At 37.9% G+C, this 15,360-nt stretch overlaps 1 protein-coding gene across 1 annotated transcript; it reads left to right on the top strand.

Annotated features, from left to right (window-relative positions):
- Positions 1–1,485: 1,485 nt before the first annotated feature.
- On the top strand, positions 1,486–14,984 carry LOC116300354 (uncharacterized). Its single transcript, XM_031709211.2, has 9 exons — positions 1,486–1,654; positions 2,636–3,337; positions 3,922–4,149; positions 5,491–5,699; positions 6,737–7,462; positions 8,447–8,684; positions 9,706–9,958; positions 10,433–10,561; positions 14,724–14,984. The coding sequence occupies exons 1-9, from the start codon at positions 1,606–1,608 to the stop codon at positions 14,866–14,868; spliced, it is 2,679 nt and encodes an 892-aa protein (XP_031565071.2). The 5' UTR covers positions 1,486–1,605; the 3' UTR covers positions 14,869–14,984.
- Positions 14,985–15,360: the final 376 nt, after the last annotated feature.

Here is a 15,360-nt window from a genome sequence, read left to right as displayed (position 1 = left end):
AGATGAATTTTTTGCGTTAATTTTAATAGTATAGCAAGTAAAAATTCGAATTTTTAAAACCTAATTATTTTACGGATACGAGTTGCGTCCACACGTGTCCGCAAATTTTTGTGTCCGTATCCGTACGAAAACGGATACGTGTGGACGGTGAGACGATTTGAATACGTTGCGTATGGACGCAAACACTTTCGTATCCGCAAAAAAAAAAAAAATTTGCGGATACAAAAATTTGCGGATACAAAAATTTCCGAATACGAATGGACGGGGCCTAAGTAGATATACACAATTTCGCTATCTTATTCCTTTGTTTGCCCTGGATTGTCAATCAATGAATCAACATTAGTATCACGTGAATAAGGTTCTTTGTTTGGGTTAAGCTGAGTTGTATCTATATTCATGGGTCTTCTCGTGCGACACCGCTAAACTCTCTATGCTCAAGAGAATACAAGAGAAGACATACAATGTTGAATAATCATGATTTCAAGTTTTTCCAATAATTTTTTTTCCTTCATCATTTCATTTGCCTTACTTGAATATTATTCGTGTCATTTTAAGATTAAATTCAAATCATTTTCATTCTTATTTGTTTTTTGTTTTAATTCAATAACTATTTCATTCCATTTTCATTTACTATTATTCAGATTATTATTATTATTATTATTATTATTATTATTATTTATCATATAATTATCCATAAAATACCTATATTTCTCCTTTTCGAAAAACTGATATTTTCACATGTGAAAATAACATGTTATTTCACATGTGAAAATATCGTTTCCATGTGTATTTAAGCTATTAGTTTATAAATAAAAACTTTTTATAATAATAAAAAGCTTGTTAAGTTGATTTTATGGATAATTATATAATAAACAGAATATTACATGGGCGCTTGGAGATACGAAATTTATCTTCTCGTGTTGAAAATCACTCACTCGTTCGCTGTGAAGATAAAATTCGTGTCTCCGCGCGCTCATGTAATATCCTCTATTTATTCACTTGCGCCATCCATGCAGTCGGTTTAGAATGCCAAACGCGTATTAAAAACAGTGGATGATGCCACGGGTCGCCGGTCACAGCATGCATCTAATTAACGTACTTCCCATGTGCCATTTTGGTCTCAGTTACTATGTTCTATGTTTCTGAACTCGACAACGATTCTTCAATTGAGTGTATGTTTTTCATTTAATCTTTCATCAAACGTTATAACTTATTTTAATTTTTTAAAATACTTTTTTCCATTCGGTATTAAGTGTCAATGCAAAGTATACACTTGTTCACTTGCCCGTCTTCCCTTTCTTCTTACATTCAAGAACGCGACAATTTTGCTGCATCAATTTATAAGAAAATACTGTAACTTTGGATATAGGTATGATATTTTTGCAGTATTTCCTGCTATCATCATCTTTCTTTTCACCTGTGATGACCCTTTGTCCCTACTTTGTCTCAACTATCTTCTGTCTGTAGTAACTAGATCTACAATAAACACAATCTAGCATCTTTTGAGAAGACCGAGGTACTGTTACAGGCGAATAGCTTTCGCGCATAAGCTATCGTTTGAAGCAACCTCACTGGTTTCCCCTGCTCGTTTGGGGTTTTTTCGTCATGTTGTTTCATGTCCTTATTCTTCTAACATGGCTGACAACAACTCCAGGTAATTCAGCTTCACATTTAAGTCATTTAAGGCAAATTAAACACTGAATTACTTGAACATCCAGAGAGTCATTTCCCAGCAAATATGAACAACAAGTCAACATTTTGTCTCTATTGAATCTAGATATTTAATTCTCTATCGAAAGTTGTGTCCTTATGAACTTAGCACTAAAGATTCATCGAATTATTGAGCTCTAAATAGCTCTGAATGAAGTCTGCAGACGACGACGGGTCATCTTTGCAGGTCAATATTAGTTCTGTCTGTTTGATAGTCCCTATCTGACTTAGCAAATCATGACATCCGTCTCAAGAGCTCTTCTTTTTTTATTCATGGCAAGTTTATTTTAGATTTAATGCCGAGGAACGAAAAACCGATTGGTTTCTAGCATGAACATAATGTGGTACCATATTCGCGTATCTGATATGATATGCGGTTTACTTTACAATTAGTTTAGGCATTTGAAGTATGGCAGCCATGTAGTCATCTATGTTATTGTAGACGAGGAAATAACTTAGTGTTATATAGCGTGATAAGTAATTAAAGAAATATTACTCAAGGGAATGTCACAAGAATTGCAAGCATTGTTTGAAAGCTTTATTGTACATCATCATTATCAGCGTCAGTATCATTCATCATCACCTTTATCATCATCATCATCACCATCATGATCATCAGTTTGCTCAAAGTTAGCCTCGATTTTGTGTATAATAATCACGTTTTTCTGTGAAGGTCCGTGGATTTTCAAATTGTTGAAATTGTGCATTCTTTACTTTACCGTTGGTATTTGTGAATATTTAGACACTAAAATGAGGCTAACCCTGTGTAAATGAGTCTTCAATCAACAGCAGTATTGTGATTTATTTTCGTACGAATTCTAAAACGTTGTATTTAAATTTTGAAAAATGTCCTCATTTTTTCTTGTAATGCTATCACAAAATATAAGATATCTGTTTTGTATCTTTTTTTTATTTTCTTTTTTAGTTCTTGTCAGTTCACTGGCGCAAACTGACCTCGATTACATGTCATCCTTCCTCAACGTACGCTATGACGTCATAGACAACTTCATCGACACTTGGCTCCAGTACAAAGCACGTGTCACGCTTTCCAACAAAGGAACCATCGCCGTCACGAAAGGGAACTGGGCAATATACTTCTGCAGCATTCGCATCGTAGAGCCCGATCATTTACCACACAATCCCCAGGGGTATATAGTCCCTGGAGGTCCCGGGGTCAAGCTGACTCATATCAATGGGTGCCTTCATAAAATGGAACCTACGGACGACTTTGAGGACCTGGGTCCGGGCTCTGAAGTTAAGGTGGAATTTAAGGTGAAGTATTTTGCTGTTGCTAGGACGGATATTATGCCTAATTGGTATGTAGCTGCGAGTGGACTGGAACCTAGGACCATTAAGAACACAATAGGAGAGGGGCTGGAGTTTGTTGGCGATTTTAAGAGTGAGAAACAATGGAGGCGTTACACAGAAGACCAATACCATCCTTATTCACCTGAACAGCGATATGATAAGATTGATATCAAAGACTTAGGAGCCTCGCCTTTACTGCTGATACCGACGCCATTACACGTGTCTGGATGGAATAACACACAACGAATGAGTCTTGTGAAAACCACGTGGACAATGTCTGTTGGGAGTGGACTTAAAAATGAGGCCACATTCTTAGCAGGTTAGAAATATTATCCGATCTTTTGTGTCAAAGTCATTATTCATCTCACCAATTCGAGCCGTTATTTTAAGTACACCTTTTGCTGTTCATTAACCGCAAAGGAATATTCATTGAAACGAAAAAGCACTGTCATTAGAGCGAACAGGAATACAATAAGGCGAACGGAGTCTCAATCATGCGATGGAACGTTCATTAAGAAATTTAGCATTGAATTTGACAATCATGAATATGTTTGCGTGGGTTCATTAACGTTTTCAAACTTTCATTAGCGTTTTGGTGCACTCAATAAACCACAACACACATTCAATACAGCGTTTTGGACATTTATTTACGCAATACAATATAAGTTTATTTTCCACTAGGAATTTTAGGATTGTGCAGGTATTGGGTACCTTCACGACATGAAATTACTATTAACATATTTTCAACCAATCAAAGCCGGCACAGGACATTACTACTTAGCCAATCAAAATGCCCGTATACAGTTACGGCACGTCACGTGCATATCATGAGGTTTGAACAACAATGTAATGTTGGGCTACTCACTACTGATGAATGAATTTTTTTTTTCTTTCGCTAACAAGAAAACGTGAACGACACTAAACGAACACCATCCATGCCTGACCCTGTGAAGGACATCAAGCTAGAGCTGGGTGATCCCAACGTCACAATAGCTGGCAAGAAATCAACCAATCAGGAAGCGTATAGTCTTGACGTGGATGTTTCAAAGCTGACCATTAAAGTGGTTGGTTTGACTTCAACTGCGGTGTTTTATGGGATTCAGAGCCTGTTGGCGATGATCGACGAGAAAGGTTTGGAATTCTCTAGTCTCCATATCACAATGCAACTACAGATACAATGTGACTCATTTTCCTATTTCTTCTTGTCGACCTAGTTCATACCAATGTATTGCAGGGGCGGATCCAGGGGAGGGGTGCAGGGGGTGCGCACCTCTCCCTTGTTTGACTTTGTGCCCCTACTTCGAAGATAACCAATACTGTTTTTTCCCTTTGATTCTAAGGGGTGCACCCCTCCCTGGGTTAACTTTGTGAGCAGCATTGCTCCCTGAACAAAATCCTGGATCCGCCCCTGCATTGTGACTCCCAAAACGAGTTTTAAAACCCTTGAATAAAAGAAAAGAGTTCGAAGAGAATTCTGGTAGTACAGTAAAAACCTGCATATAAGAACCTAGGTTTTTTCAAGTTAGCCTAAACAGGTTCTTATATAAATGGTATTTTGTGTTAAATTAGGCTAACTAGGTTCTTAATTAGGTTCTTGACTTTTGTTCAAGAAATAAAATAAAGTTTCATTTTAAGTTGGATTTTTTTATTCAATGAGGACATGTTCTTTACAGTAACCATGTACAGTTATAGTGTTTATAGCATTATTGTGTACAGACTGTGTTATAAATATATTTTTGAAAAGATTGATTCTATTTCTTTCTTCTTTTTTAAAAATAAGAACCTGTTTTAGGATTTTAGCCTACAATGGTTCTTATGTGAAGGGTGCTTAAAAATGAAATTTTAGCCTAACAGGTTCTTAAATTTTAGGTTCTTATACGCGGGTTTTTACTGTAATGATGGTGAATCAATTTTATCAAATCATGACACGACTTGCGGGCTGAAGTACAGGGCACGGCTAGCAAAGTACAGGGCATGGCTAGCAAAGTACAGGGCACGGCTAGCAAAGTACAGGGCACGGCTAGCACAGTACAGGGCACGGCTAGCAAAGTACAGGGCACGGCTAGCAAAGTACAGGGCACGGCTAGCTGACTTTATTTAACATGTAAGGCTTCGCAGTTGCAGGAAAATTGAAGAACCCGGAAGAAAACCTTTGAATCAAAATTCATTTAAAATATACTCCAGGTCATTTGTGTTGCCTCTTTGTTGGCCTCAGAAACTAGAAAAAAGCTTGCATCATAATTAAGGTCAACGTGAACCATTTAATTGCTTCCTTAGGAACGGTTCCCAAGGTGACCATCAAGGACGCCCCTAGAAACTAGAAAAAACTTACATCATAATTAAGGTTAACGTGAACCATTTGATTGCGTCCTTAGGAACGGTTCCCAAGGTAACCAGCAAGGACGCCCCTAGAAACTAGAAAAACTTACGTCATAATTAAGGTTAACGTGAACCATTTGATTGCGTCCTTAGGAACGGTTCCCAAGGTAACCATCAAGGACGTCCCTAGATACGAGTACAGGGGTATGCATCTAGATGTTGGTCGTAACTTCAAAAGCAAGAAGACGGTGTTGCGTTTCCTAGACATGCTAGCAGCCTATAAGTTTAATAAGTTCCACTTTCATCTGTGCGAGGACGAGGGATGGAGACTGGAAATACCTGGACTGGAAGAGCTAACACAGGCAAGTTACCATGGTTACCACGAGTTATCTCTTTATCTTTTATGATTTTTATCCAATTTTTAAATTTTTGAGCTCAAAAAAACCTCTTAGAAAGAAAGATTCTTGGTTAGAGTTTAAAATTACTATTTCAGTATGCGAAACATGAAAATTTCGCAACCATTCAATTTTGCAATTTTGCAAGTAATATATACAGTATGAGTGGCCGTGTTGTATCAGATATACAACCACGAGGTGTAGCCGAGTGATTGTATATCTGATACAACACGGACACGAATACTGTATATGACTTGTCAAACCTCTAGGTTAGTTCCTTTGTGTTTCACTAAAAGTTTCAAAATTAAAGTGAATTTGGCCAAGAAAATCTAACTTGAAGTTTATGCAAATGAACACAGTTTTGTATCAGATTTACAACACTCTTCACGGCCGTGATTTCTGTTGTGTTTTCCTCATGAATTATTCATGAGTTTGATAAAAAGATATAATATTCCCCATCACAGTTCCCTGCGCCATCTTCAAAGCTTAAGGTAGTCGTGCCTTTGCATCGAAGCGAGACGAACGTTGAGCTTACAATGATAGAGACGTGAATATTTTTCCAAGTTGTTAAAAAAAGTTCTCTATCATTGCAAGCTCATCGTTATTTGTCTCGCTTCGGTACAAAAATACGGCTACAATTCAAGATGGCGCAGGGAACTGTGAAGGGGATTATTCTAATAGTACTCCATTCACGCCATAACTTAGTTAAACTGGTTTTTTCAAGCATTTATTTTCACAAGAATCAAACTGCCCTGAAACAGTTTCTTGTTCAACGTAAAGGACAGTTATGAGCATTTTTGCATCAAAGGTTGCAATGCGTTTGTTAATAGTTATCTAAACCCGTTTATTTAAACCTCTTTTAACCCTGTTTTAATTTCTATATACCTGTCTCTGCGTTGTCTCGATCAGCGCGTAGCAATGAAAACAGTATAAGAAGTGTTTTAGTTGGAAGGAAATCAGATTCCACGTCTTGGTTTCCTTAAACAATTTCTCTATTATTCCAGGTTGGATCTAAACGTTGTCACGATCTACAAGAAAGAAAGTGCCTCATTCCACAGCTTGGTTCACCCCCCGAAGGCACGACAACCCGGCAACACTACACTCAAAGTGAATACCAAGAGATCCTAAGACATGCAAAGAAGCTCCATATTGAAGTTATTCCAGAGTTTGACATGCCAGGCCACAGCCACGCGGCCATCAAATCAATGGAAGCTCGTTATCATCGCCTAAAGACAGTCAACGTAACAGACGCCGAGAAGTACCTTCTAACGGAGTTAGGAGACCCTTCTAGATACATGACCGTTCAATGGTTCACAGACGATGCTACCAACCCTTGTATTGAGTCGACTTACAATTTCGTTGAGCACGTAGTCGAGGAATTAGTACGCATGCACCAAAGTATACAACCGCTGAAGTTGTATCACTTCGGTGGCGACGAGGTCGCTAAGGGGGCGTGGACCAACTCAAGTGCGTGTAAAAAACTGGCTTCTCGCTTAGGGTATGATTTCAAAGCCAAAGATATTGTTGATAAACTCAAAGACTATTTTGTACAGCGGGTTGCTAATATAACGCAGGAAAAGGGACTGGGTCTAGCTGGCTGGGAAGACGGTCTACTTGGTCCGAACTACGTGCCATACAAGAGAGAGAACATCAAAAACGATAATGTGTATGGCTATGCGTGGAGAGGAGGAGGTCAAAGGACTCATAATTTGGCCAATGCTGGTTACAAGGTAGGTACATCTGGAGATGTATTGGTTAACTTTAGAAAAAAATTCAAACTACTAATTAAAGATTGAAATTAAAAACTAAAACGTTTGTCCTCGTTTGTCTTGTTTGAGTTGCTGCAAATAAGAAACGAATTGCTGCATGTTAGACGAGTTGCTGCAAATAAGAAACGAGTTGCTGCAAATAAGAAACGAATTGCTGCATGTTAGACGAGTTGCTGCAAATAAGAAACGAGTTGCTGCAAATAAGAAACGAATTGCTGCATGTTAGACGAGTTGCTGCAAATAAGAAACGAGTTGCTGCAAATAAGAAACGAGTTGCTGCAAATAAGAAACGAGTTGCTGCAAATAAGAAACGAATTGCTGCATGTTAGAAGAGTTGCTGCAAATAAGAAACGAGTTGCTGCAAATAAGAAACGAGTTGCTGCATGTTAGACGAGTTGCTACAAATAAGAAACGAGTTGCTGCAAATAAGAAACGAATTGCTGCAAATAAGAAACGAGTTGCTGCATGTTAGACGAGTTGCTGCATGTTAGACGAGTTGCTGCATGTTAGATAAGTTGCTACAAATAAGAAACGAGTTGCTGCAAATAAGACGAGTTGCTGCATGTTAGACGAGTTGCTGCAAATAAGAAACGAGTTGCTGCATGTTAGATGAGTTGCTGCAATAGTATAGAAAACCAATTGCTGCAACAAAAACAAAAAATAACAAAACAACAACAACAACAACAAACAAACAAAACAAAAAAAGAAACAACTAATTACTGCAAAGAAGAAACGATTTGTCGTCAATGTGTAAAGTGTGTAAAGGCACCCAAAAGTTTTTTTTTGGTTGTCAGCAGTGTATCGTATAGTGTATTTCTTTGTTGCGACCGTTGTTTAGAGTCAAGAAATCTAAAGGTTAATTTATTGATATAACTTTATCTCACTACATATGTCTGCATTAAGATGTTCCGTTTTTCTAGTATTTGATGCAGCGTCTTTTTTCAGGTGGTTTTATCTCAAGCAACGTACAACTACTTTGACCACCCGTACGAACCTGACCCGGAAGAGCGTGGGTACTACTGGGCTGCTCGGTACACAGACACTCGGAAAACATTCGGGTTTATTCCGGAAAATCTTTATGCGAATGTGCGAGTGAATCGCTGGGGGAAAGCCGTTACGAGAGAGAAGCTTTGCAAGGAAGATGGCTCGTGTCCTGAATTGAAGAAGAAGGAAAATATTGTTGGTGGGTTAGAAAACTAGTGACTTTTTATACTCCTATTATCGTCGTCGTCATCATCATCATCATCATCATCATCATCATCATCATCAGTATCATTACCATCATCATCACCATTATCAATATCATTACAATGATAATGATCTTCGTGTGAAATGAATAAATTATCAGTAAAATGTTTCAAAATTTCACACCAGATAAATAGATTTTTTTCTCTTAGAAAATCTTAATTTATTTCTCTAATTCCTTGGCAACCTGTTTTAGAAAACTCAATTCTAATTTTCTTGGCTATTTTTGATCTTTCTTCAGAAAGAAAACACAAGTTTTTGCACTTTTGACTCCAAGCTCACAAAGTCGGAACAAAGTTCATGTGAGATGAATAAATTATCTCTGTGAGTGACGTTGAAGCCAGTAAAATGTTTCAAGAGATTACTTCAGATAAATAGATTTTTTCTCATAGAAAATCTTAATTTACTTCTCTAATTCCTAGGCACCAGCTTTAGAAAACTTAATTCTAATTTTCTGAGCTATTTTTTATCTATCTTCAGAAAGAAAACACACGTTTTGACATCATCATCACCATCATTATCTTCTTCGCCATCATTATCATATTTTGTAGTTTCGGTACTTTTTCATGTGTTAGGATATTTAACTTTTTCTAAAATGTTGATATAACCTAGATTTTTAAGAGTTTATTCAAATAAGCTATTAAAAAATATAGAGTCCCGTGCAAAATTTGAGGGTTTTGCCCTGTTGAAGCTCAAAACGCGTATGGTTCTTCAATAAAATCTTGTAGATTATTCAGCGGTTTTTGAGCGCGCGCACATCGTGAGCTCAAATCGAACGTTCAAAAGTAGGCAATCAACTTAATTCTATTGCATCACGTATCTCCATAAACCTAATCATCATCATTAACGTAATAATTCGCCTTGTATCTATCTGTTTGTGATTATCTTTAATCTTTCAATATTATCATTATTAGAAGAATGTTTGCAATTATTGGTATTGTCGTATTGTTGTTGTAAAGGTATGGCGGGAGCCCTGTGGACTGAGACTGTACGCACCGCTGACCAAATGGACAGCATGATTTACCCAAGACTCTTAGCGCTCGCAGAGCGTGCGTGGCACAAGGCATCGTGGGAAGACATTAGCGACGAGACCGAGAGAGATAAAAAGACTACAGAGGACTGGGAAAAGTTCGCGAATTTCTTGGGATATACAGAACTTAAACGTCTAGACAGACTTGGTATTAAATATCATATTCCTGTTCCTGGAGCAAAGTAAGTGTTAAAGTAAAAGTATTTATCGAGAAATAATAATGAAATAATGGGGGAAATGGTGGTGTAGTGCTAGGGTACTATTGGCTCTCACCTATGTGGTCTTGGAGTAGAGTTTGTTCGGTCTCTCTTTTAATTCAAGGGTTTTCTACGGATTCCGTGGTTTTCCTGTCCATTTATCCATCCATCCATCCATCCATCCAATCCCATCCATCCATCCATCCACCATCCCTCCCTCCCTCCCTCCCTCCCTCCCTCCCTCCATCCTTCCATCCATCCATCCATCCATCCATCCATCCAACCATCCTTCACTCCCTCACTCACTCACTCACTCCCTCCCTCCCTCCCTCCCTCCCTTCCCTCCCTCCCTATATCCATCCATCCATCCCTCGACTCCCTAAAATCCTAGGTTTATAATTGGTTTACAATAATTTGTTTAATATATGTGTCCTCAAACTGTCTCAATGTATATACTAGATCCAGTAATCGAAAGATTCTTACGAAGACAGCTATCCCAGGCCTTACTGTGCAGTATTCAGATGACAATGGACAGACATGGCGTGACATACCAGATGAAGTACACGGCAAGGTCTTACTTGCGACAAGGTTAGTAATGCTAGGCGTTGCGTGACCGTAAGAGAAATACTATTATTATTCTTACTTCGGTGGCGCTTATATACATGCACAAGTCAATCTCATAACATAGCCATGATATAACGCGCGCTCTGATTGGTTGATTAGCGTGCGCGAGCGTGTATCCAGAAGTGGATGGTGCACGCTGATGTGATTAAGTAGCGCGCGCTATTTAATGGAGATTTCTTTAGAACAAAATTTGAATTGTTTTTGATCAACACATACTTTTTTACGGTTTTGCTATGCTATAAAAGCAATGGTCAATGCTTAGTTGTGCGTATATCCAGTTCTGAATGCACTTGGGAGGCTGCTTAAGCAGCTAAGCATTGACCATAGCTTAAGACACCTCCGCCCCGCCACCCACCGGAACAGGGTGGTTAATTAACGTGGAGAGGGGGATTTAACGCGCATTTCTTAACAGTGTGATTGTCAGGTACAATACAAGGGGAATAACTTAACGCGTGCAGTTTAACAACTTTAACAGCTTCATACGAACGACTCTCTTCGTTGACCTTGCTCATGATTGCAACCTGTCGGTCACGGATTAAATGCCTCCTTAGTTTTTATTTTCGACGATTTGTCAGCGTAAACTAAAACGTTTCAATGGATTGAAAGTTACGGGAAAAAACCTGCTTACATTTTTCAGTAGGCATAAGTTTAAGGTCACCCATCCAGGTACTAACAGTTCGCGCTCAACTGGACTTTACCTAACGTCATGATATGGTAGCCCAAGCTTTTTCCACTGGACCACGGTTCCTGGTTAATCAGCATAACAATAGCCGTGAAAACAATATGCACCAGACTTTTAAACATCAGATTATCAGCCGATTCCGTGCGTGGCAGAGATGCAAGGAATTAGCCGATATGGTCTGGGGGCCGGCTGGTCTCTCCCCTGATGCATCGGCTAGAACATTTTCTTGCGTAATTCGTACACCCAAGGGCAGAAGGATTTAATCGCCGTCAGGTCCGATGTCCATACGCCGCCTCAGCTCTGCGGATGTCTCGGGGGTATGGCAAAGTGGAATCGACTTTTTTGAGTTTCTTTTGGTATCCACATAAGATTTTCTATTTTTCTAAATGCATACTATTATCAATTTGGCAATATCTTTTTAGAAAGAGTGACTTGTATTATGATAGTTTGAAGAATTTTAAGAAAACATTATTTGAAATTTTAATTAACAAACAGGAGGTGACCGGACGTTTTGATAACTATTCCATTATCTTAAATACTTTCATTCTATACACTAATTAGTTACATTTTATAATATAAATTAGACATACTGCGTTTGCTTGGTGTTTGGACAGCTGGGTTGACCGCGTTGCCATCATAGCTCAACTCTTTTTGATTATTTTTTTTTTCGAGCAAGAACTGAGTACAAAGTTGATTTCTCTTGTCGATTGAAATGGAATTGCACCATGTGTTCAACTAGCATTTACGATCAATTTAAAGAATGAAGAATTAGGTTTTCACGGTTCTCTTGGCAGAATCACGGGAAATGCTAATTGAATTACGAAGTTGTCTCCTCAATTCTGATTGGCTGAACTTGACTTTGTTCTGAAGGAGAACTCAGCCGGTTCGTAAAGTTCTTTCACTCGGGGTTACTGATAGTCTCCCCCACAGCCGCTTTCAGTGTCGTCACGCAACGCTTTCTCCCCTGAGTGACCAGGGGGGAGACTAGGTTACTGATAATGCTTTGCGCCTTGGGGGTAACAAATCAAAACACTGTCCCAAATGAAAAGTTCTTAAATTGAATGTATACTCTACCTACTTTTGCCTGTAAAATACTGATTATCAGTTCATTCTGAGGTAATTTTAGTGCGTTAAGGACATCAAAAGGTTTGGTGTTGCAGAAATTATATTAACTTACGAAGAAACTCTTAAGATTAATTACTTTAAACTTGCTCAAGATTCTATCTTTTTCTGTTTCTCACTCTTTCATTTTATATTTGGATATCAAACGAGTCATTTTCTGGATATTTGTTATCTATTTTAGGATATATGTTTAAACTTGCTCAAGATTCTATCTTTTTCTGTTTCTCACTCTTTCATTTTATATTTGGATATCAAACGAGTCATTTTCTGGATATTTGTTATCTATTTTAGGATATATGTTTAAACTTGCTCAAGATTCTATCTTTTTCTGTTTCTGGCACTCTTTCATTTTATATTTGGATATCAAACGAGTCATTTTCTGGATATTTGTTATCTATTTTAGGATATATGTTGATGATGATTATGATGATTATGATATTTATACAGCGCTCTTTTCCATATGGATATGTTCAAAGGCGCTTTAAATGATTTATGAATGAGAGATAGTTAGTATGAGGTGTAGGCACTGAGGGTGGTCACTGCCAGGGTTTCTTTACGTCCTCAGTGGTTCTTTTACGTCCCTCCTATGTTGGTTAGTAAATGTGGAGAGGTGGGACCACCGCCATTTAAAGTGGACATCCAAGCCACTTGAAAGTCTAACCATTTGCAGATGTAATTACAAAGGCAGCACTTTCTCCTCAGTTATTTTCAGACCCTGAGTTCATTTTATATTTGGATATCAAACGAGTCACTTTCAGAATAATTGTTATCTATTTTAGGATATATTTGTTGATATATATACTTATTTCAATAAATAAAGTTAGTCATCAAAAACCTAGAAAGCTGCGATCGCTGAGAATCATGGGGAAATATTTTATATTCAAGTAAGTAAAGCTTTTTGACACAAACTGCAGCAGTTGAGGATGCTCAGAGGAGGTTAACTTGTAACTGGTAGAAGATCTCAAGTCCATCCACAGTTATTATCAAGAGGTTGAAACATGTAAAATGTATCTACCCATAATCCTTGTCGGTCTCAGCTTTGTAGCTTTTCAGGTGACTAACTTTATTGAAATAAGTGTATATAGAGATATCGTATATGCATGTTATATTGTAATTTAGGTTCAAATATCATATTGTATTTTATTATTATGGACGGTTGTTGATATTATCTTTGATGTTTTGTTTATCAGAATTTGTGATGCATAACTTTATATTGAAAGTATTATAATGGCCCACGAGTTTATCAGCAGACCCCGAGTTAATATCCTTTGTTTTACCATACTAAAGTCGTTATAAGTCGTTAGTAATATGATGAAAACGAAGTTAAAAAAAAAGCCGAGCATCAATTCTAATTTCTCGAACTTTCCAGAAACCGTTGCTAGGGCAGTCGACTGTTAAGTATTTTAAAAATCTCAATTCAGGGTCGCATTCATCGCTTTTTCCTTTATTTATAAACCCGTACTAGCGGCTCAAAATCTAAATAAGTTATAATAATTTCAACTGGCAACGTGAAGCTTGAACCGTCTTGGTAAGCATCCATTCAAAAGTGAAAAATACGTGTGCTTTCTTTTTCAATATATTTTAAAAAATGGCTGAGAAAATCAGAACACAGTTTTCTAGTTGGCTATGAAATGGCGTAAAACGCGTGTAAAATAATAAATAGATAATACATTATATTTTATATAGCGCTAAGAATAACGTACGATTTCCTAAGAGAGAAAAGTAAATTATCTGGTATGAGCTTTTGAAACATTTTAGTGGCTTCAACGTCAGGTCATAAAGATAATTTATTCATCCAACAGGAAGTTTGCAGAGGCGTAGCCAGGGTTTTCCGAAGGGGGAGGGGAGGGCGAAATTTGAAATTCGCTCCATTTCGTTTGAGATCCCGAAACGTCGAACCAAAAAAGCCGCCCGGTACGCGTTTTAAGTCTTATTTTCTAGAACTAACAAAGCAACTAAAAATTACTATATAAATTGCAAATTAAGCCGTCATTTTGTTGCCACGAAGGAAGGCATCGCCCCTCGCCCCCCTTGTCTACGCTCTAGGTTGAACCGACTTGGTGAGCATCCGAATCAAAAGTGCCAAAACGTGTGCTTCGTTCTACAGATAGTTTCAGAAATGGCTGAGAGTGAAAATTGTAATTTATTTTTCTAAAACTAGTTGCTCACGAATTTGAGCAGTAAAGTACGATTTTCTACTAAATATTGGTACTAAAGAATGTCCTCGGAGTTTGCCCCTTTTTGCGCGCACTAAGTTATCTCTCCTGCAGCTTGTCTTGCAATAAAGTATTTCAAACTCATTGATCCTGTTTTCCTCAACAGATCAGCGGATGGGAGAAGACTTAGCAGGAGTGTGGAATATCAGGGATCTACTGTGAAGTCTTCAAGTCCTACTCCATCAGTAAATCATTGTTTGGTCCTCATTTCTGTAATCTCTCTAGTTTGGTGCGTCTTCTCGAGGATTTAGCTTTAGCTCAGTTTAGTTTGTGAACAAAGTTTAGAAGCTTAGAGTGCAACTACTGTAACCAGGTTCACTTAGACCACTTAGACAAGAGAACCAATTAAAATGTAGAATGAAAACAATGCATTCCAACTTTGGGTAGTAGAGCCAATCAGAAACCTAGACTGCACGAGAATGTTAATTTGACCCTGACGTTATGCATGTAAGGGATCGATCATTATTTAAGAGAAAATGCCTATGATACAAAAAAAATTCGAGAACCCCACCTGATAGCATTCAGTTTTTTCGTGAGTCCCCTTCCAGATTGATTGAAAAATTCAGGACCCCCCCCCCCCCCCCCTCAATAAAAAGAAAATATTTTACAAAATGGGTATAATGGCAAGTCACAAAATCACCTACCCCACCTATCCACTATCACTGACAAATGTTCCAACAACATAATCATCATCATCATCTGAGTCATCATCATTTGAGAAGGAAAACTTCATTGAAAGATGA

The sequence above is a fragment of the Actinia tenebrosa genome, unplaced genomic scaffold, assembly GCF_029948245.1.
Source record: "Actinia tenebrosa isolate PJP-AT-01 unplaced genomic scaffold, QUT_ActTen_1.0 PGA_scaffold13__45_contigs__length_12533684, whole genome shotgun sequence".
NCBI lineage: Eukaryota > Metazoa > Cnidaria > Anthozoa > Actiniaria > Actiniidae > Actinia > Actinia tenebrosa.
This window is presented reverse-complemented; position numbering and strand designations above follow the sequence as displayed.

Bases quoted from the DNA above. Each gene is read 5' to 3' on its own strand.
- LOC116300354 (XM_031709211.2), top strand. From the start codon at position 1,606: ATGTTGTTTCATGTCCTTATTCTTCTAACATGGCTGACAACAACTCCA. The intron at 3,338-3,921 runs GTTAGAAATATT...TTCGCTAACAAG, and splicing joins TGAGGCCACATTCTTAGCAG to AAAACGTGAACGACACTAAA. The intron at 7,463-8,446 runs GTAGGTACATCT...GTCTTTTTTCAG, and splicing joins TGGCCAATGCTGGTTACAAG to GTGGTTTTATCTCAAGCAAC.